The 25,200-nt window shown below is 38.7% G+C and overlaps 1 protein-coding gene across 4 annotated transcripts in view; it reads left to right on the top strand.

Annotated features, from left to right (window-relative positions):
- The window catches only part of sh3glb2b (SH3-domain GRB2-like endophilin B2b), a 58,762-nt gene that overhangs the window by 17,435 nt on the left and 16,127 nt on the right, over positions 1 to 25,200 (top strand). For 2 of the 4 annotated variants that reach the window (XM_073860373.1, XM_073860372.1), the window contains exons 5-6: positions 3,913 to 4,001; positions 22,336 to 22,398. In XM_073860373.1, the coding sequence (XP_073716474.1) occupies positions 3,913 to 4,001; positions 22,336 to 22,398 (152 nt within the window). The remainder of the gene's footprint in view (positions 1 to 3,912; positions 4,002 to 22,335; positions 22,399 to 25,200) is intronic. The other 2 variants (XM_073860374.1, XM_073860375.1) reach the window with 1 other exon arrangement.

Below are 25,200 nucleotides of genomic sequence, written 5' to 3' on the forward strand. Positions count from 1 at the left end.
TTATATTACAGATCAATTTAAGTTGATTATACTTAGGCCATATAATAAAACTATACATTAATTTCACTCACTATATGACGATGTGAACAAATGAATATATCCAGAGCAGCTCTGAGAGAATTTAATTAGGTATTTTTCATTTTATTTAAAAGAATAAAATAAAAAAATTGTAATAAATTAAGAATCAATGTTTACCTTTTTCGAAAGTGTATTTTTTCTAAAAAAGTTTGATATAATAAACCATATGTTCAACCCAAAACCCCCTATCTGTTTTTTATTAATTTAAGGGTCATTGTAGCTAATGATATTATTATTATTAAGTGTTTAATACCGGCAAACCGCAAAACCATGATAGTTTCTGAGACAATTATCATACCGTGGAAATCTCATAACGTTACAACCCTAGGTGGCACACTTCTGCAACTTATACAACCTGGAAGTAGCGCTTCACGTGAAAGAGAAATAACTCTGTGTATGTTTTAAAGATCGCTCTGCATCTGATCTCTATCAAAAGTCCTTCACAAAAATTGAATTATCTCAGCTTTTTGCTCAAAATTGGGTGTTTTTGAAGAAACCTACCCATATTTGAGAGGTACACTGTAAAATATTTCTGTAGAAATTACAGTATTACTGGGTATTACTGGCAACTAGCTGCCAGTAACTTACTGTAGATTTTACATTTATGTTATTTACTGGCAACAATTTGTTCAAAGTTAAATGAACATTAAACATTTTCAGTCTTTATCTTCTACAGTAAGTTACTGGCAACCAGCTGCAAAATTACAGCAAATTTTTTACAGTGTAGAGAACTAATAAAGGTAGGATGAAACGTTTTTTTTTTTTTTTTTTTTTTTTAAAAGCAGGGGGTGTTGTTTGATTTGTTATATTGTTTTTTTAAATTTTTAAAAAATAACATTTTTTGGAAGGCCTTAAACTTTTATGAAACTCATGAAAAATGCTGGTGCTGGCTGGCAACTTTAAAAAAACACTGGCGGGGAAAGAGTTAATGGGAATTGGTGACACAGATGGAGAGAAAGTAAACTGAAATTAGATTGAAGAAAGTAAATATGGCAAGAATGATTTTAAGTATTGATAACACACACACACACACACATTTATTTTCACTCTTCATCATACGTTACATCCACGTAATTATGACGATGAAATCCAGCAGTGTTATTTGCACTTGTACTGAGTGTTAATTGTTTCATATACATCTTGTAAAATTCAATCTTAAATCAATAATCATTTAAAATATTTAATCAGTGTTGTCTCATGGTCACATTGTCCACTATGGAAGCACGAGATGGCTCGGCAGATGCTTTAAATACAGATCCATTAGATAACTGCAGAACACAGTGTAAATAACCAAATATTTAAGTGTAGAAATACAGCCATCAAGCTCCCGGACAATCGTTTCACTCTATGTTAATAGTCCTAATTATGATGCTGTAAAAAGATTCCGTAGAAATTACAGTATTACTGGCAGCTGGTTGCCAGTAACTTACTGTAGATTTAAATTTATGTTAATTACCTGCAACAGTTTGTTCAAAGTTAAATGAAAACCAAACACCAGCAAGTCTTTATCTTTACAGAACAAAACTAAAATAACAGCCTCAAGCAAAGCATTCTGGGAAACAAAATCTGAAGGAAAAAAACTGAAAAAGGTTGATGAGGATTTTTGGTTCCCAGAATGCTTTGCTTGAGGCTGTTGTTTTATATTTTTATTCTGTAAAGATAAAGACTTGTTCATGTTTGATGTTCATTTAACTTTGAACAGGCTGTTGCCGGTAAGTAGCATAAAGTTAGGTTTGCGGTGGGTTGCTGGCATCCAGCTGCCAGTGGTGCTGTGGTTTCTGCGGAATCTTTTTACAGTGTGTTCATAACAAAACCGGCATGAAGAAACATGTGTTCGCTTATTACATTAAAATAAATATTTACTCACACGACACACGTGTACAAGTTAATGCAAGTCTGTTAGGTAAAAGGAAATTACTATATTTTTTAAAATTATTCATTTTTTACATGTTTGTAGGGCTGAGCAGAACGCTTGTGCTGCTGGAGAACAGTCCGCATATATCAGACGCGTGCACTAAAGGAGACGAAAACACTTATTTATTTTATTTTAGTGATACCTCTGATTCATGCTGATTATGGCAAGGCATATAATTGCTGTAAAAATATATAAATGCTGCAGTAACTCCCGTGTATAATGCTGCGTGATTGCAATGCTGGAGGATTACGACAGTGGCTTGTGTTAATTGGCTGGGCGCATTCACAAACAAACAATTGGATGCCAGTCTCATTAATATGAGGATTAGCATTCAGGAGGTAATTTGCATTGACTATTTATGGTTAAAAAAAGGCGCGTGCAGGGCGGGATATGAGGCAGATTCACGAACGCATACTTTCAGGTGATCTGTGATTTATCAAAGGAACATTGCTTGCTGGTGTGCATTATTTCATAAATCTAAATATTTTTTGCGTACGTAGACTTTTAGTAAGGATCCTGCGCATAGTTTTATAAATGCGCCCCCAGGCCAGGTAGTCAACAAATGGTTAACTTTTATTTTCTTTCACAAGCAGCACACAAAACCTGATAAAGTGACCGAAACTGCCTTTCAAGTGATGAACGAAGACAAAACAGATGATGCATTTTTATCTTTTTTTTTTAAATGAAAGGCAGTATAAACATAACATTTTAAAGCCACAATGTTCAGAACATCACACAAAGAATTAACAAAAAAGCATTTTTGACAACTAAACCTAAAAAATAACAAATGTGGGAAGTCCTGGTTAAGTTCAGCGATATTATTTAATTTTGACATTTAGCACGTCAATGTTTTTATGATAAAAAACGACAAATGACATATAATTTGTGATTGCTACTGTAAAGATAAAAACTAAACTTTATATACAATTCCTTATACATTTATTTATAACAAGAAAAATACTGAAATAAATGATTTTATAGACACTGCGCTTTATTATTTTTACAGAAATGCTTGCTTGCTTTGACTTTAATAAAATTTGACTTTGTAAAATGAATAAAGTCAGAAGTAACAAGATGCAGAAACAAATAAGTGCAACTTTATGCAACTCCTGCAACGCTCGCTTCAACTAGAAGAATCAACAAAGCTTGAACACTGTCGCAGTGGTGGTGATGTGATGGGTCAAATGTCATATTGTTGTTTCACTTGTAATGGTAATTTAAACATACAAATATTGCACACATTTTTATTCGCGCTACTACCTGCCTACCAGGAGTTAATTATCTGCCCGCATCCCCGGCTGTGAATTTTAGGAATTTTGGGAATGTCACAATCCATCCTATTTAGACACTTTTATGCGGGTATCACATTTGTCAAAAATATCTGAATATGTCAATAATATTCATCAGAACCAAGACATTTATACAGACTTGTAACAACATGAGAGTGAGTAAATGATGACAGAATTTTCATTTTTGGGTGAACTGTCCCTTTAATACAATTTGAAAGGATGAGTTACAAAAAAAGCTCACCCCCGTCACAGTTGTCATGAAAGGCAAAATTAGCTATATAGACAAAAATGCTATATAAGAGCATTTGTTTCTGCTGTAATAAAGCTGGGAACTTTATGGGAATTTACTCCCTTTTGGAGGCAGTCAACGAATTGCAGTTTAAATCACTTCCGTAATGGCTTCACAATAGAAATGGGAAGGTTGTCCCTTGACGGAAACGTGCGCTGCTTAAGGACACCTTAAGTTCAATTCAATTTTCTAATGTTAATACAGCACATTTTAATAGCACAGCACCGCATCATATTTCCACCAAATCAATTCACCAAAATTAGCTGATTAGAGCATTATAGTACAAACTACTTATATTATATACTAATGTGTTTTACATGTTACGTTTTATTTTTCGAGAGAGAGAAAGCTACTTGAAAATCGACGCCTTGACCTGGATGTTTGCAAGGCTCGGCTCAAGAAAGCCAAGTTAGCAGAGGCTAAAGCTGCTGTAAGTTTTTTTTTATCATTTTTTTTATCATCACCTGCACCCTCACCCCTCCCTCTTATTTTGATCTTTTGGCCACCCACCCAATCTCTAGCTAATCAAATCTATCATTCATCAAAGAGATTGTGAAATGTTATCATGAACGTTTTACAGGCTGTTTAGTTCTGATTCAGAGGGAAAGATTCCCTGAAAGCAACGCCCTATATCAAACTACATCAGAGCTGGCCAAATCTAGCCCACGCTGATGTTAACAATGAGAATGACCCCCTTTTATAACTTCCCACAAATTCAGAGCTTATGATGGGGGCGATCCAGTCTTGTGACGCAGATAGGGGGTAAAACCTTTATAGAATTTATATCCTGTTTCATTGTTTATATGACAAAATAATTAGTTCACAAAAGCTTTGTGATATTGTTTTGAGATTTTTCTGGATTTTTGATTATGAATTATACAAGTGGCCATTTAGAAATATAAAAATTCTATTAAATTAATAAAATAAAATTAACCCTCATGTTACTGTTTTATACAAAAATATATGGAATAAGTAAGAGATAGCAATAAAAAAAGAAAAAAAACCTCGATGTTCACAATAGAGGGTTTGTATTGACATCACTTTTCCACGTGACCACGCCGGAGTTGTACATTATAGTGACCCTAGCAACTTTTCAACCCACCTGTGGTCAGTGGACGTTGGCATAGACGATCCATTTACTTCTTCTTTCTGTGGTTTTTGACAGTCTGTCAAACAATTGCTCTGAATTCTTGTTAAATCTGTTAGTACAGTCTATAGCACAACAGCCTTTTCCCATTAAGACGTGTTTTCCCTGTGTTTTCGCTGATTTCACACTGTACACAAATTCTGCTGTTCTGTTTTTTGCCACTCAGTGGGCGTAACCGCAGTTCACCGAAGGTGATGTTACGTGCATACCCTGTATTTAGTAAATCTCCTTTTTTTTCATAATAAATTTACCTAACGCTTATATACGTTCGTGATTGTTCAAGTTTTTCTGGGGGAGAGGGGGAGAGGTGTGGAATCGCAACGATGAGACAAAATGCAAAATGGAGCAGCAATCAGTGTTTGATCACTGTCTGGATGTATAGAGACCACTTCATTTTTAAAGGTGCAGTGTGTAATTTTTAGAAGGATCTCTTGACAGAAATGCGAAATAATATACAAAAAACTATATTATCAAGGGTGTATAAAGACCTTTCATAATGAATCGTTATGTGTTTATTACCTTAGAATGAGATGTTTTTATCTACATACACAAAGGGGCCCCTTACAAGGAAGTCGCCATTTTGGGCCGCCATGTTTCTACAGAAGCCCTTAACGGACAAACTTTTTTTACTATGTTGTCTCTGACAGTGACCTGTTTGTCTGGTGGTGGCTACAGTAGCTTCTCTATGTGTTTCAAAAGTGAGGGGTGAACAGTGGACTGAGCCGTTGGTTGCAATTCACAACCTCACCACTAGATGCCGCTAAAATTTACATACTGCACCTGTAAAGAAACTCGCCATTTAAAGAAACACTTCAGTTTTATTTGTGAGGTGAAATTTTAGACCTTGCAGGGTTGTTGCAGTGAATTTCATGAAATTTAATATGGTTTGCTGTGTTGCTATTTTTTATTTTATTTACTTAATTTTAAGTAATTATGTTTTAAATTCATAAAGTGTGCTTTTGTTTTATCCAATGTGTTACTATCAGTTAACACTAATAGTAAATCAGTGTTAGTATTTTGAAGTATTAACTGTCCTTACATTACACTTAAAGTTTTTGTTGTTGTTGAAAAATAATTGAATATATATTTTTTCTCTTTATGTATTTGAAATCAAATAAGATTTGTCAAAAGTAATCTAAATGTAATCCAAAAGTAGTCAGATTATGTTACCAACGATGTGCAATCTAAGAGATTATATTACTGGCTACAAATTTTGTCATGTAATTCGTAATCAGTAACTGATTACAATTCATAAGTAATCTACCCAGCACGGATTACTTAATGATAAATAAATTTTTTATATATTTACGATAGGAAATATCTTTTTGTAACATGATCATTACTTAATTTCCTAATGTATTATTTGGATCTGTACAATGTAATTTCAAAATGTATAATTTTGACCCGTACAATGTAATGTATTGCTGGCTATTGCTACAAATATATATTTACTTTGCATTTTTTTTAAATACCAATTTATCTTGGTCATTTTGTTTTTTTAAATACTTGATACTGTCTATCAGAGTAGTTATAGTTTTTCTCCATTGGTTTGGCTCATTTCTTGAAACAGAAATTACATTCTCAAAACTCTAAGATCATTTGGCAAAACAGTCTTACAGTTCAGCTCAACACTATACTATAGCTCACTTGCAAAAGCTCATTTATTTCCCAAAACGGTACACTCATGCTTGAAAACTAAATTCCTTTCCTATATAAAGTGTCAGTGCCACAAAAATGGCAAAGATCCTTCTCAATTGCTTTGGCTCATTTCTTAAAACAGACCAGACGTTCTCAACACTCTTGGTGCTTTTGTCAAAATAACGTGGATGGTTCAGCACAACACCATGGTTCACCTGCAAAAGCTCATACCTCTCCCAAAACAGTTCACTCTTCTGTCAAAACTAAATATCCTTCTCATTTAAGCAGTCAGTGCCCCCAAAATGCTTCGTCCCTTTGGCATTGTGTAAGCACTGCAAGTCAAAATGTTTAGATGTTTTGGCAGAGGACCATTGAAATATCCCTTATGTCCACCTTTCAGTCTTAGCCCAGTCATTTATTGACAATGGTTACTGACTGTTTTTTGTCTAGCTAACAGAATACAATTGTGTATAAAACTGAAAAAACGAAAATAGGATTTTAGGGTGAGAGTAGCCTCTGAGGTTTGACACCACACATTGCACTCACACTGCCAAGGAAATTGTAACCATTATCATTCACACACATAAAGTAACTTCCATACATCAGAGTAAAAAGAAATTATATACAGCATAATATACTGTAATATAAACATTAAACACAGTTTTCAGAGCTAACATTTCTTCACTGGTCGCTGTCCTCACCATCCGCACCCTCCTGGTCATCCACAAGCTGCTGTCTATCTGGTTACAGATTCTCGTCCACATCACAGCATATATTCTCTCTTGAGATGCATTGCGGGAAGAAACAGCGTGCATTTCGCAACCACCCCCTACACTGATCTCTTGTAATATCCTCACACACAGCGTTCATTGCTTGGAGCAGGGACTTCTGGTCTTGAGCCCAATGCTCATACACTCTCCACCTCCAAACAGAGAAAAACTCCTCAATAGGATTGAGGAAAGGAGGGTTAGGGGCCAGTGAGTCACACCAAAAGCGTTTATGGCAGTTGCAGGCGCCTTTTTTGAATGATATTCTAAACGCGCGCTGTTTATGCGCGCCGAGCGCCTTGCGGTTTTTTGCCGCCTGCCGCGCACGCGTTTTTGAAGGAGCGCTGAGAGCGGAGAAGCACCCGACGTCATTCGAGTGTTTCCATTGTCCAATCGAATGAGGGGAGAGGCGGGCCTTACGTTGTGGTGAGGGAAGTTTACAGTTGCTTTGAAGAACCGGACTCCACTCGCTCACTCTCTCCTGCGTGTTTGTGCACCTCTCATCCTCAAACAAGGTCAGAGCAAGTGCCGTCTTTTTAAAGTTTCTGCTAATATGACAGTTAACAGCAAAAGAGCGCTCATGCTTCAATATTTGATTGACAAGACAGCTGACTCGGTGGTTGCTTAGCAATATGAAAAGCCGCGTCGCACTGCTCTTTTTTTTTAAAGGCAGTGCGTCTGCACCTTGCGTTTGCAAGCGTTTACAGCGCTGTTGGTGTGACTGGCCCCTTAGGGGGTAGGAACACCATGACCATCCTTGGATGAGTGGTGAACCAGTCCCTGATGAGCGGGCCAGGGTGGAAATTCACATTGTCCCATACAATGACATATTGTGGTAGGTGAGGCCCTATGAGACCTCTCTCATTTTCAGGGATCAAATCAAAATAAAGGCGGTCTAAGAGGATGACGAGTTTCTGTGTATTGTATGGGCCAAGACTGGGGATGTGAGTGGACACACCATTCTCAGATATGGCAGCACACATGGTTATATTGCCCCCTCGCTGGTCTGGGACATCCACCGTGGCACGAGGGCCAATAATATTACGGCCACGTCTTCGGCGCTTGGCCAGGTTGAAGCCAGCTTCATCCACAAACACGAGGATGTGAGGGGTCTTGTTTCCTTCCAATGCCATTATTCTGTACAATAGCGTAAAAAAAGAAAACATCACATCAGTCATACAGAAGAGTCATACACTAAAGTTACAGACAATTACATAGGAATGTTTTATGTTCTCCACAAGTTCAATATACTACTGGCCACTACTCCAGTGGTTCCTATGCAGAGGTACTACAGGGGGTCATTGACTGACTACATACTTGTTTTCTCTGCGGAAGGTTTGGATGATGGAGGAGACTGTAGAGCGAGGCACATTAGGCTGCACTCTGCGACCTGCCTCCGCCATTGTGAGGCCATGGTTGATGACATGGTCAACAATTGTGGTCCGAATTTCATCTAGGCATGGTCAGCATGGTGTCTTAGTGCTCCTTGTCCTCTTCCCCCTATTCCACCACCACGCACTCTTACTGCTCCTCTTCTTCTTCCCCCTCCTCCTACTCCCCCTCCTCTTCCTCGAGCAGGAACTTGGCCAGGTGCCTCCATGTTCAGAAATTGAACTGGTCCTGCATGTTCAAGCTATTTACATACATGTTAGGTAACATTCATTCATGGACAGCGCCTGTCAGGTAACTAAATCTACTGTTTGATTGGTCATCTTAGATGTGTGAAACTCCTCATTTGTTAGTCAAGTTCTAGTTTCACCTGAATGTCAACTGCTGTAATAAATGTATCAAATGTTTCAAGGATTCATACATTGTATTCATGGTATTATGTTTTTATGTTCTATGACTAATTTTGACAATTGAACAGACTATTGTGCATGTGATGGCTTATACAATGAAATGACGCTGACATGTTTTGGAGCGAACAACCATTAGACTGAGAATCAACAATCAGTTTAGATCAACAAGATCTATTCACTTGGAAATTATGCTAAATGTAGGCAACTGTACTTAATCATTTGCAAAGATGTACTAATATATTGAGACATGTACTTAGACATTTGCAATTTGATGAAATTAATGAGTTTTAAAGTTTATGGAGACTATCAAGTCTTACCCAGCTTAGACCTGTACACGGGTTTCCTGTTTACAAACATTACAGGGTGCGTGCGCATCCTAGAGGCAGAAAGAGCTGATCCGCCACTGCAACTGGTATGTTAAACATCAGCACCCAGCACTGGCTCTGTTGGTACAATTAACCATTCAACAACTCCTTGGCATTTTGAATTACAGACACCGCTACTAGCCTACAACACGAGAAATGTCTCTTCTTTCTGGCGCTCGGTTGCGTGTGCAAGCAGTGATGACATCACCGAGACATCCATGTATGATGTCTTGACATGCCAAAACATCTTGAAACTCTTTCTAGAGAATTTAAGTGTCTACACCAGGGGTGTCAAACATACTGCCCATGGGCCAAACACGACCCACAAAGGTGTCCAATCTGTCCCGCACAATGATTTATACAGTTTATTAAATATTACATTCATCTTAAATTAAGTTAAATGAAGGCTTTCCACTCCAAGACCAGTGTATTTTTTACAGATATAAATGTTTGTATTTTTGTGTATATTTTTATTGTACATTATGAGTGTGTGAGTATGTCAATGTTTCTGAGAATTTATGAAATTTAGTGTTCACAGAGCCGTGTTTTTCTTCCTAAATAATGTAGACAATTTTTACTCCAGATTGTCTGCCAAAACTCACATAAGGGTCATCCATGATTGCAGTCTCCCCTCGCCTTTAGGAAGCCATAACATTTGTTATTTTTTTTACGAGGTATTTGTTCCAGATTTCAGCCACTAGTTAGACCATTAAACAAACATAGACAGGACGTTAAGTTATGCCAAGAGGCGTAACTGCTACAACTCACGTGCGTCCGATGCAGGCTCTATACACCTTTTGAAGTAGTATGAGTCATATGAAAAGCAAATCTGATTCATGGCTGCTGGTGGACTTTCCAACCCTGAGGTGATTTAGGATTTTTTCCCTCAGTGAATGTTGTTTACTGATATTTACAGTGAATGTGGCTGTATGATGTGATGTGGAATGCTATTTACATTACATCATACAGCCATGCCCTTACCTACCAAGTGATTATCCCTCCTCTCCATGTTCCTATTATATGTTGTCTTTTCATTTAATTTTCACCATGTCTGATCAGTATAAGTAGAGACATAAAATAAGGACCAGTATAATGTTACCTCCCTGTAGTTCCCTTTCAATACGGTTCACTTCGCATTGCGTCACTCCGTGATTGAAGCCTATTGTTTACGTCTGTAAAAATTACAGACCAATGGTGTTCGAACCCGCAATAGGGCTTACGCTCTATATAAGCGTGGATTAGAACGCCATTTCGCTAATTTATTTCTACTTCAGCACGATTCTCTCGCTGCTCCTAGAGAAGCTCTACTTTGCCGTCAAATTTAGCCCTGTAGCGGATTCCACGCCTAGCGGATTCCACGCCTAGCATCTTCCTCTGCCTGCTTTCCGGCAGATAAAGAAAGAGCGAATTTCCTCTAAAAGAGCATTTCCTATGCGCGTTGTAAAATGTTGCGTCTGCATTGTGGCTCGTGCTGAGTCCCTTTGCCCATGGAGGACCGTCATTTGAAGTGCGTCACCTGCCTGGGTCCTGCTCATGCTGAGTCTGCCCTCGACGGAGCTCCTTCCCCTCTCCGTGCTGCATGCCCCTACCAGAAAGGCAGCCCGAGACCGAGTACACGCTGGCTCATCCCCCTCGTGCTCTGTCTCCCCGCCGCCAGCCTGTCACTTTTGTCCAGGAAGACCAGCGCCCCCTGCCGGCGCCAGTGACATGGTCTTCTTTGGCGTTGAGGACGCTCTCGATGTGTCATCCTCAGAGGAACTGGAGGATTGGGTGGCTTCGGATGAGGATGCCGCTGCTGCAGAAGAGCCCAGTGAGACATGTCCCAGCCTGACTCTGAGCTTGTGCGGATTCTCACCAAGGCTACAGCAGAGCTTGGTCTTTAATGGTTGCCACTGTCAGAGCCAGAGCACAGCCGTCTGGATGAGTGGTTTCTCCAGCCGGGAGACCGTCATACAACTTGTCAACGACAAGGACCGTTTTTCCTGGGAGGTCCACCAGGAGCTCACAAGTCTTGGTGTGCTCCACACTCCACCCGAGCACAAAGCCCTGTCTCCCAGATCCTGTCGGTGGTGGACGGTGCAGACAATCACGGCTACTCCAAGCTGACCCTCGCTCAAAGAATCAGTTGCGGCTAACCTCTGCCCTTCGTCAGCAGTCGGCTGGCTTGCTAAATCCAGCCACCCTTCTAAGCCCTGCCGTGTGACTTCCTCTCTGGCTGCTAAGTCATACTCCTCTGACCGTCACGCAGCATTGGCTCTCCACACAATGGCATTCTGCAAGTGTACCAAGCCAAGCTCCTCCTAGATATGGATGAGTCGGGCACCAATCCAGCCGTCATCAAAGAGCTGCGCAGCGCTCGCTACAGACCTGGCACTTCACACCACCAAGACTGCCACCCAAGCCGTAGGAAGAGCTATGGCTTGCCTAGTCATCCTGAAGAGGCACCTGTGGGTTAACCAGACATCAAGGACGCAGACTGTGTTGCTCTCATCGACTCCCCTGTGTCACCGTCGGGTCTGTTCGGTTCCGCAGAAGAGGGTTTTACTCAGGGCTTCACGGATGCTCACAAAAGCTTAGACCCAGAGATCTGTGACATAGAACACATCCTCTCCTTTCTACAGGAGTTATTGGATGACGGTTGCGCGCCCTCTAAAAACGTAAAGTCTATGCAGCGGCGATTGCAGCGAAACACACTCCGATAGCTGGTCTCACAATTGGAAAACATGACCTCGTCATTAAATTCCTAAAACTGCGCCCGCCGGCTTAACCCGCCACGACCTCAAACGGTTCTGCTCTGGGATCAATCCACGGTCCTGAAAGCTTTACGGTGTTCTCCCTTCAAACCGCTCGAACAGACGAACTTACGAGCCCTCTCTTTTAAAACTGTTCTCCTTCTTGCTTTAGCATCTGTTAAACAAGTAGGCGATTTACACGCTTTCTCCATCGACCCATCTTGTCTCGAATTCAGTCCTAACGATAGCAAAGCAATCCTTAAATGGTAAATGGAGAGCGGGTTACATTCCTAAAGTTTTATCTACGCCATTCAGGGTTCAGGTGTTCTCTCTACTCGCTCTCGCACCGGCAGACAGCGAACCCTCCCTGCCCTGTCAGAGCGCTAAGAATTTACACAAGCCGCTCTGCCGCTTTTTGTATGTCAGACCAGCTGTTTATGAGCTTCGCAGATCACTCTATGGGTATGCCGGTTACTAACCAGCATCTATTTATATGGATCGTCGAGGCTATCTTTCTGCCGTACTCCTCCCTGAATGAGCAATGTCCACTCGTGTCAGAGCGCACTCTACGTGGAGTATGGCTGCATCTTGGGCTTGGTCTACAGGGATTTCCATCTTTGACATTTGCAACGCGGCCAACTGGTCTTTCCCTACAAGCGCAGGGTCTGTCTGCTGAAACTAACACACACGCCACGCATAACTGTGCACTCATTGATTTCACCTGTATGCCTGCTGTTGTATTAATGTATGTGTCACAGTGCGTTCGGTTAGCTCACCGTCATACTCTCTTTTGTATAACACTTTACTGCACGTTTAGTGAACTCGCCGTCTTACCTTCTGTTACACATACACACCTGCGGTGCGCTCTGGGAACCCGCCGGCTTATATATTACTATTTGTGACATTGCGGTGCATTAAAGGATTCACCTGAATGCGTGTCATTATGTTCATATGGTGCTTTTACTCAGGCTTCAGCATGAACCCGTGTTTAGACTGGCAATCGGGCCTGTTCGGCGTCTCTCCAGTAGGGCATTTTAAACCGTTGTATATGCCTGGCGTAATGGGATGATTTTCCCCCATAGTGTCAGCAAACTGACGCAATACGGAGTGAACCGTATTGAAAGGGAAAGTTTAGGTTACTCGCGTAACCATGGTTTCCTGAGGTAACGGAAACAAACATTGCGTTGCTGGCCATGCTATACCTTCGTCACAGCGAACTTTATTCGGCTTCACGCTTCAGTTGAATAAGGTAAGCGAAATGCCGTTTTAATCCATGCTTATATGGAGTGTAAGCCCCGCCCTTAACAGAAGTTCCCCCATAGCGTCATCAAACTGACTCAATGCTTGTTCCCTTTATTTCAGGAAACCATGGTTACGTGTGTAACCTAAACTTTTTTGATTAAAACGACATTATGTATCCTGGGAAGGTTTATGACTCACTAAGGTTTTCTTCCACACTGATAAAGTTCACATTTTTTAATTGTGTGCTGTCTGACATTTTCTTTCACATATGCACTAACAAACCTCTCTGTTGTCATTTGGACAATGGGATGGAGATGAGAGTATCCCTGTGTGTGTGTCTCAGGCCTGAACATTGGAACGTTTGAATGGGGGGGGGTTAACTTGGGGGTTCACACAGTGTCAGTGGCTGTTTAGTCATTTAGTAGTTACACTGGTACCTTTTAAATTTCTATGTAAATCAATTAATTCCCGCACGTTTTCCTCCTGCACGTTCCTAGATGATAGCTTAATAAGCTTCGTTTTGTGTCATTTTACAGTGTACAACGCTATCTATAGGCTTTTATTGATAAAACTGAAGCGGCCCATTTTTATTTCATATTGCGAGCGTGTGAAAGTCGCACAAGCTTATTTCATTAATTGCTCTGAAATATCAGAGAAAGCTCTTACATGTACAAAACTCTGTGCAGCATGTTCACTAACAACACAAGCAGCGGACTCTGACATAGAGTCAATTTAAGCCCGTCATTTGGTCATACCATAGACTGTAAAAAAAGATGGACGACGCGACGTCGCCTCCCACCATTGTAATGAATTGAAGCCAAAAATGTCCGACCACGGTCGCCGCAATGTTACGTAAAAACGTCAGTTTGGAGCCAAGGCATGCGCAGAAGGAATCGTCCGTGAAGCCAGAGGCAGAGCCGCGGTATTAAACTTCCGCCGAAACGCTCGCGCGGCCAATTCAACCACTAACGACACGCCCCGTTTCTATAGCATCAAATTACAAGCTAAAATTAAACTTATCACAAAAATGAACACTTGAACATATATCAGCGTGATAACAACTACTTGAAAGGAGCAAAACCATCTTTCACAAACTTTTATTGGAAGTGTAAATATTTTTTTTATTTAGAGCATAGTCCCATTCATTTGAATGGAGAGGGCGGGGTTATGACTTGTACTGCAGCCAGCCACCAGGGGGTGATCAAAGAGCCAGAGGCTTCACTTTTCAAGGCTTATGAGGCACACCCGGGTCATACACATTGTGTTCTGGTAACTCTTCTTCATATTAATATTAAATAAGTTTCAACATCCAATTAAAAATTCCAAATGCAAAACATCATGTTGAGAGACAAAATGAGTTGCTTTTCCCTGGGAAATGACCTTTGATTGGGTGTGACGTTCTGGGTGTGTGTTTAAAGACCACTGCCTAAGAAAACAGCCTTGGTTATCTTTTACCTCACTTAGCCTTTCCTCAGTCTTTCTCTTAGTCATGTGCTTTAGAGTTTCCTGTTTGGGATTTTTGGGGAATTTCATCAAGATGAGAATGTTGCTTAAAAAATCCTTTGCATCAAACTGGTTTCTTTCTTATCAATACAACCTTCAGTCAAGATCTACTGAAGCTTCATCAAACTGGATGAAGATGGGCAAGACATGCAAGTGAACAAAGCAGGGTGAAATCTGCACACTTCACGCATCTTTGTTCGCTACTTTATGTTGTCTTACACCTGAGCCCAAGTAGGGTGTTTGAGATGTGCATACCAAGTATCATATAGTTTTATTCACTTTTGCATCACGCATCATTAATCCCTTTAAACTAAGAAGGTGCATTAGAATGAAGTGACTTATGGTTTCAACTGAAGGCTATTGATCTGTTGAATTACAAATGCTGCCATAACTGCATGCTTTATTCATCTCTATACTTAATCATGACTCTCTACACAATTAACCCTCTTCCATTGCTGAACTGTATGTATGAATGTATTGTATTAATAATACATTTTTAAAGGTAAACAGAACAGAACTTACAAATCCAAAATGTAGGTCATCTTCAAAAATGATGAAAGTAAATTGAAGCTGGTGTAGGTATATACCCATTACAGAACATCAAATTCAATTAGTCAAATGTCATTCAATTCTTCAACTAATAAAGAAAGCCATGCTGTAATCGCATGCTTGTGTACTTGTAATTAGATTCAGATTGGTTCCCTTTCAATACGGTTCACTTCGCATTGCGACAGTTGCTGATGCTATTGGGGAAACTCCTGTTTACTCCGTGATTGAACCCTATTGGTTAACGTCTGTAAAAATGACAGAACCCGCGAAAGGGCGGGCTTACGTCTCAATAAATGCAGGTACAACACTATTTCACCACGCATTGCGAAGGCAACCAGCCTTCGACATGTGAAACGCTCGTCTGTTTCATATCAATCACCTCGTGATGGGGTGATTTTAGCGCTGCAGCACTCTCGACCGAGGTATCCGTTTTAGTGTGGTGTGGCAAAATGACGGTGGTTTAATCATAATCACCAAGACAGGCTGAGATCTCGCCCCCCGTACAAGCTGATCAGTCATTTCCTTTTATGAGCTCATTGCCTTATGTTCAATCAAAGCGATACGCATCTCGTACTTAAGCCACCATGGTGCAGACGTGCTCTCCCATAACGGCGGGAAATTAAAACTGCATCCTAGAGGCACGAACTACGTGCATTTCATGATGAGCGCAGACACTTTACTGCAGCTAGGACCCCTTTACAAGGCGCCCTCTGCATAAAAATGTGTCTGGTGTACGCCGAAAAGTCTAGACCCCCCGAATTGTGGTGTAGGGCACATTTCTCCTCACTATAAGAGCTCGATGCACGGGGGCTCTCGCCTCTATGCTAAAAATCTATGTGGCGGCGATGAAAGCGAACCACGCTTTTATAGCCGGCCATTCTATTAAAAACACAAACCTGTAATTTTTTCAGATGCGGACGGTGCCTGAAGCGCAGCGCTCGGTCCCGTCTGGGGTCCTATCCAAGGGCCTGAAGGCGCTGTGCGGAAGTGCCGCTTAAATACAAATGGCTTTTCTCTTGCCCTCCCTTTGGCAGACAACCACCAAAAAAACACTCTGCGCCGTCAGAGCTCTGTGAGTTTACACAAACCGTTCTGCCACATATCTAGGCAGATCAGCACAGGCTATCTATGGATTGTTCAAGTTATCACCTCCCTTAACAAGCAATGCTCACTCCAAGTTAAAGCCTACTCTGTTTGTGGAATAGCTTTACCATGGGCATGGTCTTTGAGGTTTCATTTCTAGACATTTGTGACACGGCTGATCCTCGCCGTCCACGTTGCCAGATTTACAGCTTATAGACGTCCCTGCCTTGCACGCTACTGGGGTTTTCTATATGCATTAAGGTGCTCAACTATGCACGCTATAAGGTTTATTTCTATGCGTTCACTGTGTGCTTGGAGAAGCTCACCTACGCACGCTATAAGATTTCGGTATGCACTTAAGGTGCACTTGGAGAGGCTCACCTGTATGCACGGCTGTGTTGTCTATTTGTAATACATGCACGCTATTTTTGTTTATCTGTGTATGTTCACGGTGTCTTTGGGAACTCACCGTTACATTCACTAATTATATATGTATATATTCACTGCGTGCTCTGTGCACTGTGATTTATCTATATGCATTCCCGGTGCGCTCAAATGCCCACCTGGGTGTATATGTATACTCGCACATTACACAAGCCGTTCTGCCACATATTGTAGTCAGATCTGTATGTGTAACAAAATAATTTGCACATATTGGCAGTGTCTGAAACTCATTTAGATTCTACATTTGATGATGCAACCTTAATGATTGATGGATACAGCATTTTCAGGAATGACAGGAATAAATATGGAGGAGGAGTTGCTATTTATATTCAACAACATATACCTGTCAAAGTGATGCCAGATTTAATGTATTCTGGTATTGAAGTAATTTGGTTAAAAATGAATTTGAAATATCTTAAGCCAATACTTATAGGATGTTGTTATAGACCTCCAAATGTGAATAGTGAGTATTTGGACAAAATATGTAACATGATAGATTATGTAAGCAGTATGAATCTGGAAACTTACTTAATGGGTGACTTTAATATAGACTGGAATTCTTTGAATTGTCCTAAGAAAATAAAATTAATGAGCACAGCAATGACATGTGGATTAACACAGGCAATTAATAAACCGACTAGAATATGTATTAGAAGTGAAGGTACTCAATCAGCTACCTGTATTGATCACAAGCTCAAAGGGACTATCTGTGCAAATTGGTTGTAGTGACCATAATCTTATTGTAATTGTAAGGAAAACAAAAGTTCCTAAAATGGGTCCAAAGGTAATAATGAAAAGGTCATTTAAAAGATTTAATCAATTACAATATGAAGATGATGTTAGAAATGAAGATCCAGAGAAAGCATTCCAGCTTTTTGATAAAATTTTTATGACAATTGTAGAAAATCATGCACCAATAAAAAAATTTACTGTTCGAAATGTTAACACCCCGTGGTTGGATCAAGAATTATGAAAGCGAGAGATCAAGCTAAACAAGTAGCAATTATATCTAAAGTTAAATCGGATTGGCAGATATATTGTTAATTTAGAAATTTTGTAACCAAGTTAAATAAGAAGAAAAAGAAACTGTAACTGTAACTGTAAAAAATCATAGTAAACAATTATGGAATACATTGAATAATATATTAAGAGGAAAAAATAAATCAACTCCAGCTTATTTAGAAAATGAAGGTGAATTTTTAACTAAACCAAGTGATATAGCGAATCATTTCAATGATTTTTCATAAATAAAATAAATAATCTTAAATACACTATACAGCCACACAAGATTGACTTATCAAAAAGACTGATAAATAAAATGATGGAAGGTAAAACATGTAGCTTTAAATTTAAGAAAGTTAGTGACTCTAAAGTGGAATTGCATTTCATGAATTTTGATGAACATAAATTGCTTCAACCGATAATTACAGTTATTGCTCCTATTATTGCTCATGTAATTAATATGTGCTTTACGGAGAATATATGTTTGCAATCTTGGAAAATATGTAAAGTTGTACCAATACCTAAAAATAAAAAAAAATGTCTTTCTCTGGATCAAATAGTAGACCGATAAGTTTATTACCAATTCTTGGTAAAATAATGGAGAGAATAGTTTATGAACAGATTCAGTCTTATTTTTTAAATAATGATTTAATACAAATTTTCAGCATGCATATAGAGAAAAACACTCGACAGCCACCGCTCTGACTCAGATGGTTCATGATTGGTTTAACGATTTAGAGGAGAGGAAAATAATAGGTGTAATGCTTGATTTCACTGCAGCATTTAATATAATTGACCACGACTTACTGTTAAAAAAATTGGAATATTATGGTTTTTCACAAACTGCACTGTTTTGGATGGAAAGTTATTTGAGGGATAGAAGACAATTAGTTTATTTTAATGGAAGTTTTTCAAAGGTAATGGTTGTGGAACATGGCGTGCCTCAAGGAAGTTGTCTTGGGCCGCTCCTTTATACAATCTTTACCAATGATCTTCCATCTGTTTTAGATAAAGCAAGCATATCAATGTTTGCTGATGACTCAACTATATATTTAGCAGAAACTGATATTGGGGAATTGAATACAAAATTACAAAGAGAGTTACAGTCAGTGGTGGATTGGAGAAGAAGTAACAAATTGATTCTTAATGTATCTAAAACTAATTGTTTACTGGTTGAAACTTCTTATTCTGTATTTTCTAAACCAAAACTTAAACTTAGTTTAGACCAAAAACCTCTAGAGCAAAGAGAAGAGGGTAAACTTTTGGGAGTAATGATAGATAGTAGATTGTGTTGGGATATGCATGTTCAGAAATTGTTAATTAAAATGGGAAACACACTGTCTGTTATTAAAAGGTGTGCAAAATATTTTACACCACAGAGCATTAAACAAGTAATTGATGCTTTGTTTTTTTCACACCTTGATTATTGCTCTGTGGTTTGGTCTTCAACAACTAATATAAAAAAATTACAAGTGATTCAGAATAAAGCAGCACGTGTGGCTCTTTCTTGTGGGTTTAGATCAAATGTTGATAAAATGCATGAAAGCCTTTCATGGTTTAAACAGATTTGTGTATTCACTTGTGTGTTTTTTATATAAAGTTATAATGAACAAAACACTGGTTACCTTATATACAAAATTATCCTTTAGTACTGATATACATCATTATCCAACAAGGCATGCAATAGAGGGTAGTTTTATTTTGCCTATAGTGAAGACCAATTCAATTCAACGTTCAGTTAGGTACAGAGTTATGTATGAATGGAATTCTCTCCCAAATGCTATGAAACAACAAAATACTTATCATGGGTTTGAAATATCATCAAAGAAATACTATCTTCAAAAATAATTCAATACTTAACATTAATTAGAGAGATTCTGGTAGACCGTAGAGGTCACTTGTTATTTTATTTTTGATTTAGATCTACTCTGAGTTTTATTTTCATTTTTTATTTTTGTTGTGAAATGTCAAATGTTTATTTTAAATGTGTGTAATGTGAAGTGATGTGTGTAATGTGCAGATGTAATTATGTGATGTAGTAAATGTATTGTCACATGAAAAGTTTATAGGACCCCAGGAAGAATAGCTTTTAGCTTATGCTGAAGCTAATGGGGATCCAAATAAAAACAAACAAACAAACAAAGATCAGCTGTTTGTGAGTTTGCAGATCGCTCACTAGGTATGCCGGTTACTAAGCAGCGGCTATCTAAATGGATCGTCAAGGCTTTTTCTCTGGCGTGCGCCCCCCCTTGCTGAACAACGCCTGCTTGGTGTCATAGCCCACTCTGCGCTGAGTATGGCCTCATCATGTGCCTCATCTACAGGAATTTCCATCTTTGACATTTGCAACGTGTCCGGCCGGTCATCCCCGTCTGCGTTTGTCAGATTTTACAGCTTAGATGTCCTTTCCCTACAAGCTCTGTCAGCTTAAACTCATACACGAGCATCAAGCTAAATACAGGTGTTCTACCCGCATTTATAGAGAGCGTAAGCCCACCCTTTCGCAGGTTCGAACACTATTGGTCTGTAATTTTTACAGACGTTAATCAATAGGCTTCAATCACGGAGTAAACAGGACTTTTTCCTATAGTGTCAGCAACTAATGCAATGCGTGATTCTGTTATTTCAGGGAACCATGATTGTGAGTAACCTAAATGTTACAAAATAGGTTACAATTGGTATGGTAATGCAAAACACCTCTTCTTTCTCGAGAGAGGATGTCAGGACATATTGACATCATCGTGGTCTTTATAATAGTAGCTAATTATGACATCAACTTTATTTATATTCATATCTTGTTCGATGTATTTATAGAGATTTGGAAAAACTGACAATGCAAATTAATATTTGAATTACCAAAAACTGCGGTGCTCTCAGTAAAGACATGTAGGAGTGGTTTCCTGAACAGCGATTAACTTAAACCAGGCCTTAGTTTAATTAGGAAATTCAATTCAATTTTATTTATATAGCGCTTTTCACAATTTGGTAATTGTATCAAAGCAGCTTTACATTAATAGAAGCAGTGAAAAGCACAGAAAATTGACAGATAGCACAACATAATACACGATAGCAAAAGCAGCTAAATTTGCTGCGGCTATAAATCAACATTAAAGCAAATGTATTACTAATGTAACGTGTAGAAGTTAAGCCCAAGAAGGTTGCCCCCCCTAGGAGAAAAAAAACACGGACTTTTTAGCCGGGGAAGTAAAAAAAGTCCTAGGAGGGGAAAACCCTTTATATATATATATATATATATATATATATATATATACACACACATTGAAACGGATAAGGAGATTAAGCGGGTTCTGCCGATGGTCATTGGTCAGGCATCAGCTAAATGTTAACTCTTTCCCCTCCATTGACAATTTGTCTTGTCAATTAGGGAAAAAAATTGCATAAAAAACATCTTTATGAAGAATTTTATGTTAATCTGCAATACAGTGATTATCCACTTACCCAATTTATGAAAAAACTGAAGCCAAAACGTTATTTACTAATTTTAAACTCTATGTATGTTTTGATAATGGTTCTGAATTTGATCTCTAACAAAATTCCTTCACAAAAATGCAATTATTTTACCTTTTTTTTTTTTCTTAAATTACCCATATTTAAAGGAACAGTATGTAGGATTGGGGTCAAAACTGGTACTGCACTCACACAACTGATGGCCAATACACAACATGACAACATAAACATCAGTTGAGGGCTGCAACTTCACTTTTTAAATGACAATATCCTGGCCAGACCACTGTTGTGAGTGATATAAGTATTTGAAATGAAAATGATTTCTTAATGTCTAGTGACATATCATGGCCATTTTATAATTAATAATATGCTTTTCTTACATACTGTTCCTTTAAGAGTTTATAAGCAGAGAAAAAAATAGATAGGATGAAACATTTTTTTGTTTTTGATACCATTTTGTTTGTTTATTGTTTGTTTGAAAGCAGAGGGTCTATACTTTCATTTGAAATATTTGTATGTTTATATATTTTTAGAAGAACATTTTCTTGAAGGCATTTTGTGAAAATTCACAAAAAATGCTGGCGGCCAACTTTTCAAAAAATGGCTTGCGGGGATTGAACCTTTTTTTAACAGTCTTTCCCTTTGTTTTGATTCCCAGAGCATCTTAGGGTCAACTTTGTGAAGTACTGATGTCATGCAGATTGTCATTCACCGGAAATTAGAAGATGTCTATGAAATCAAATGTGATTAAGCTTATGCTCGTGGTAGCAATATAAAAAATCTCCACCCCAAAACAGCTTGAATTGACAAAAAGTATTTTTTACTATTGTTGCGAAATAATAAACGTATGACAAATTTTTATGTGTCTGCTCTTTTTAGACAAAGGCTTATTTGACCAAAATAGGCAAAACTGTTTTTGATTACCTTGATTATTATCACGTGTTTACCAGTGGAAAAAAACTGCTGGATTAGGGGATGTGGACGCATGATTCTTTGTAAAACTCTGTTTTCCCCTTCACCTGTAGGCTGCGCCAGACTTTCAGGAGACTAGGCCCCGCAATTATGTCCTGTCCGCAAGCGCATCTGCGGTAAGAGAGCTGTAGAGCTTTAGCATTAGAATGATTATTCCCCCTTCACAATCTCTCCGGTGATACTGATTGATTTTGCTGAGCTCCTCCGTGTTACTGGGTCAACATCCTTGTTTGTTGTAGAGCAACATTCTTGACATCAGATTTTAGAATTAGGTTTAGTGTTAATCTTAGCACAATGGTTTTCAAGCTGGGGCACGTGAAATGGTGCCAGGGGACTCCAATGTTATGATATTTTATAAAATACAACAATTCTGTGTAATTAAACCTCAGAAAAATAATATGCTTTTCCATTGCATAGTACCTCACAGTTTGGTTTGGGTCCGCTTACTTTTGTGAGCTTTTCCACTGGGTGCAGTACGGTCGGGTTTCCAAGCGAGCCGAGCTGATACCAAAACGTGACACGAAAACACTGTAGATCAATGATTGGTCTGAGAGAACCGTCACTACCAGCGTCATCGCTAGAATGTAAAAGATTAGCTTTACCTTAGTGCTAGCTTGCACTGTCTTGAGCAAACATGTTGTCATCTGTGCTCTGCTATAAAATCCCAAATTCCCATTTAGCGATGAAAAACATCCACAGGTTGAGAATCAGGAACACCATACCAATTTTTTCAGACTTGCAGTTTGTGGCGGCACATTCTCGACGCGCACGTTCGCATATATGCTTAAATGCAACTTAAATGAGGCTCAGCGGAGCGCATCTACTGACGCCACGGGTGTTTGTACAGAAACTGCCATGTGAGACAGAGGTAATGATAATTGCGATGTGAAAACATCTATTTGTGGTGGTCAATTTTAATTTTGTGGCGGACTGAGAAATAAATAAATGTATGGGAATGTACAACAATGCTCTCACTTGTATGATGTCACAGCAGTAGGCAACGCAAATATAACGACACGCCTATAATCCCTCCCACTCCGAAGCAAGCGTGCCACACATGCCCTGAAAAGTGAAGCCAAAATGTCTCGATCGCCCCCCAGTGACTGGTCCCAGTATAGGTCACAAAGCCCAAGATGTCAGCGCCATATCGGGACACTGGCGGCTTAATTTTTCACCAATGGAAGGGAGTGAACAGGCGTCGTCCATCTTTTTTTACAGTCTATGCTCCGAAGTGTTACTAAACTAACCAAGACAAAGTGAGGTGAGCTGACCCAAACCAAACCGTGGGGTAGCCTACTATGCGATGGAAAAGCGGCATAAGACTACTAACCAACAGCACTATGTTGTATCATTTTTAATATGTTTTGTTTAATTCAAATTGTAAGTTTGATATTGTTTTATGTCATACATTTTTTGAGGGGGGGCACAAAGGGTGTACCCTGCACAAGGGGTTAAAACAACCCAGCATTGGTTAAATTATAACCCATTAGATTGGGTTTGTCATTTTTGACCCAGTGCTTGGTTGAAAATAACCCACCATTTTTTAATAGTGTATTTTATTAGTGTATTTTGTGTTGAAACAACCCAGCATAGGTTAATTTAAACTAACAATTGGGTTTGTCCGTATATTACTAACCATATTTATTGTTTAGAGTGAATGGTTATAGCCTTGAAATGAGTTTGAACTTAATTTATATGACAGGATTATTGTTGCAGAACCAGCAAAAGATGTTGACCTGCTGTAGAAACACACATTGCTTTGCAAAATCAAGGCGTGCCACTTGTTCTCTTTGTTTCTTTCTTTTGCTACATGACCCTTATTTGTATATATTTCCCACAGTATTTGCACCAAACTCAGATGTTATCTGAGTCCTTAAAATTAGCATTTCTTAAGGTACATTTAGATTAGCAAGGTGTCCTGCGTTATTCAAACGGGTGGTAAAGCAATGCAAGTTGTTTTAGATTCAAAATATTTCAACAAAAAATATGTCAAATAAATAATTAATCTGTAAATAATATAATATGAAACAACTTTCTAAACGTTTTTTTTTTGTGTAGGAGGTGGTTGAATGATTGCATGTGATTAGTAAAAGGTCTGCACTATCACAGAAACGTCACTTCTTCCTCTATCTCACTCACTCTCTCTCTATCTCTTTGCTTTCGGTATGTTGTGTGCCTCACCATCTTGGTTTAGTGACGATAGTAGCTTTCTAAAAACAGTATGTTTTCATTAAGCCCTGTTTTCATTTCTGTCAATTTTTCCTGTTTTCTAACATTTTGGTTTCTGTTCTTCATTGTTGTATTCTGGTGTTTGTTTGTCTTTGACTGTGTGTGTGAATAAATGTTCTTTATTCCATCAAAAATCACTTGTTTTCCACATTCCACTAAAAAAGGAAATAAGTGACATTGAGATAACATACCTGGGTCTTTTTTTTCTTTTTAAATTATTTAGTAGTCTCGTCTCGTGCAGCTGAAGGTCTGGGTCATGGCAGCTTTGAATGGCCAAGGACCGCCCAAGGGTTCATGATATGACTGACAAACCTTATTTATAACAAAATTTGCTTCAAGCACAACTCTTGGATGCCTGATACTCTGATACTGAGATTAATTATTCAGTGACTAATGCAAATTTCTTAAGTTTTTTAGTTTTGCATCAAATAATCTGTAAAAGAAAAAAGTGAAAGATCAAATGCATAGCTTTCTTACTTGCATATATCTGCAAAACTAAACTCAAGAAATCAAGGCCTTAGACCAAACGGTTGTAAATACACAAGTTGGGTATCTTCCAACCATTGTTATTTCTAAAAACACAACGCTTGCGCAAGGTGATCTGAAAGTATATTGACGTCATGTTATTGCATCAGTCAAAAAGTGAAAATCCCCGTAAACAAGCTTCTTCTTGTGCTTGATGTAGTTTC

Source organism: Misgurnus anguillicaudatus, chromosome 22 (assembly GCF_027580225.2).
Source record: "Misgurnus anguillicaudatus chromosome 22, ASM2758022v2, whole genome shotgun sequence".
In the NCBI taxonomy this organism is placed as follows: Eukaryota; Metazoa; Chordata; class Actinopteri; order Cypriniformes; family Cobitidae; genus Misgurnus; species Misgurnus anguillicaudatus.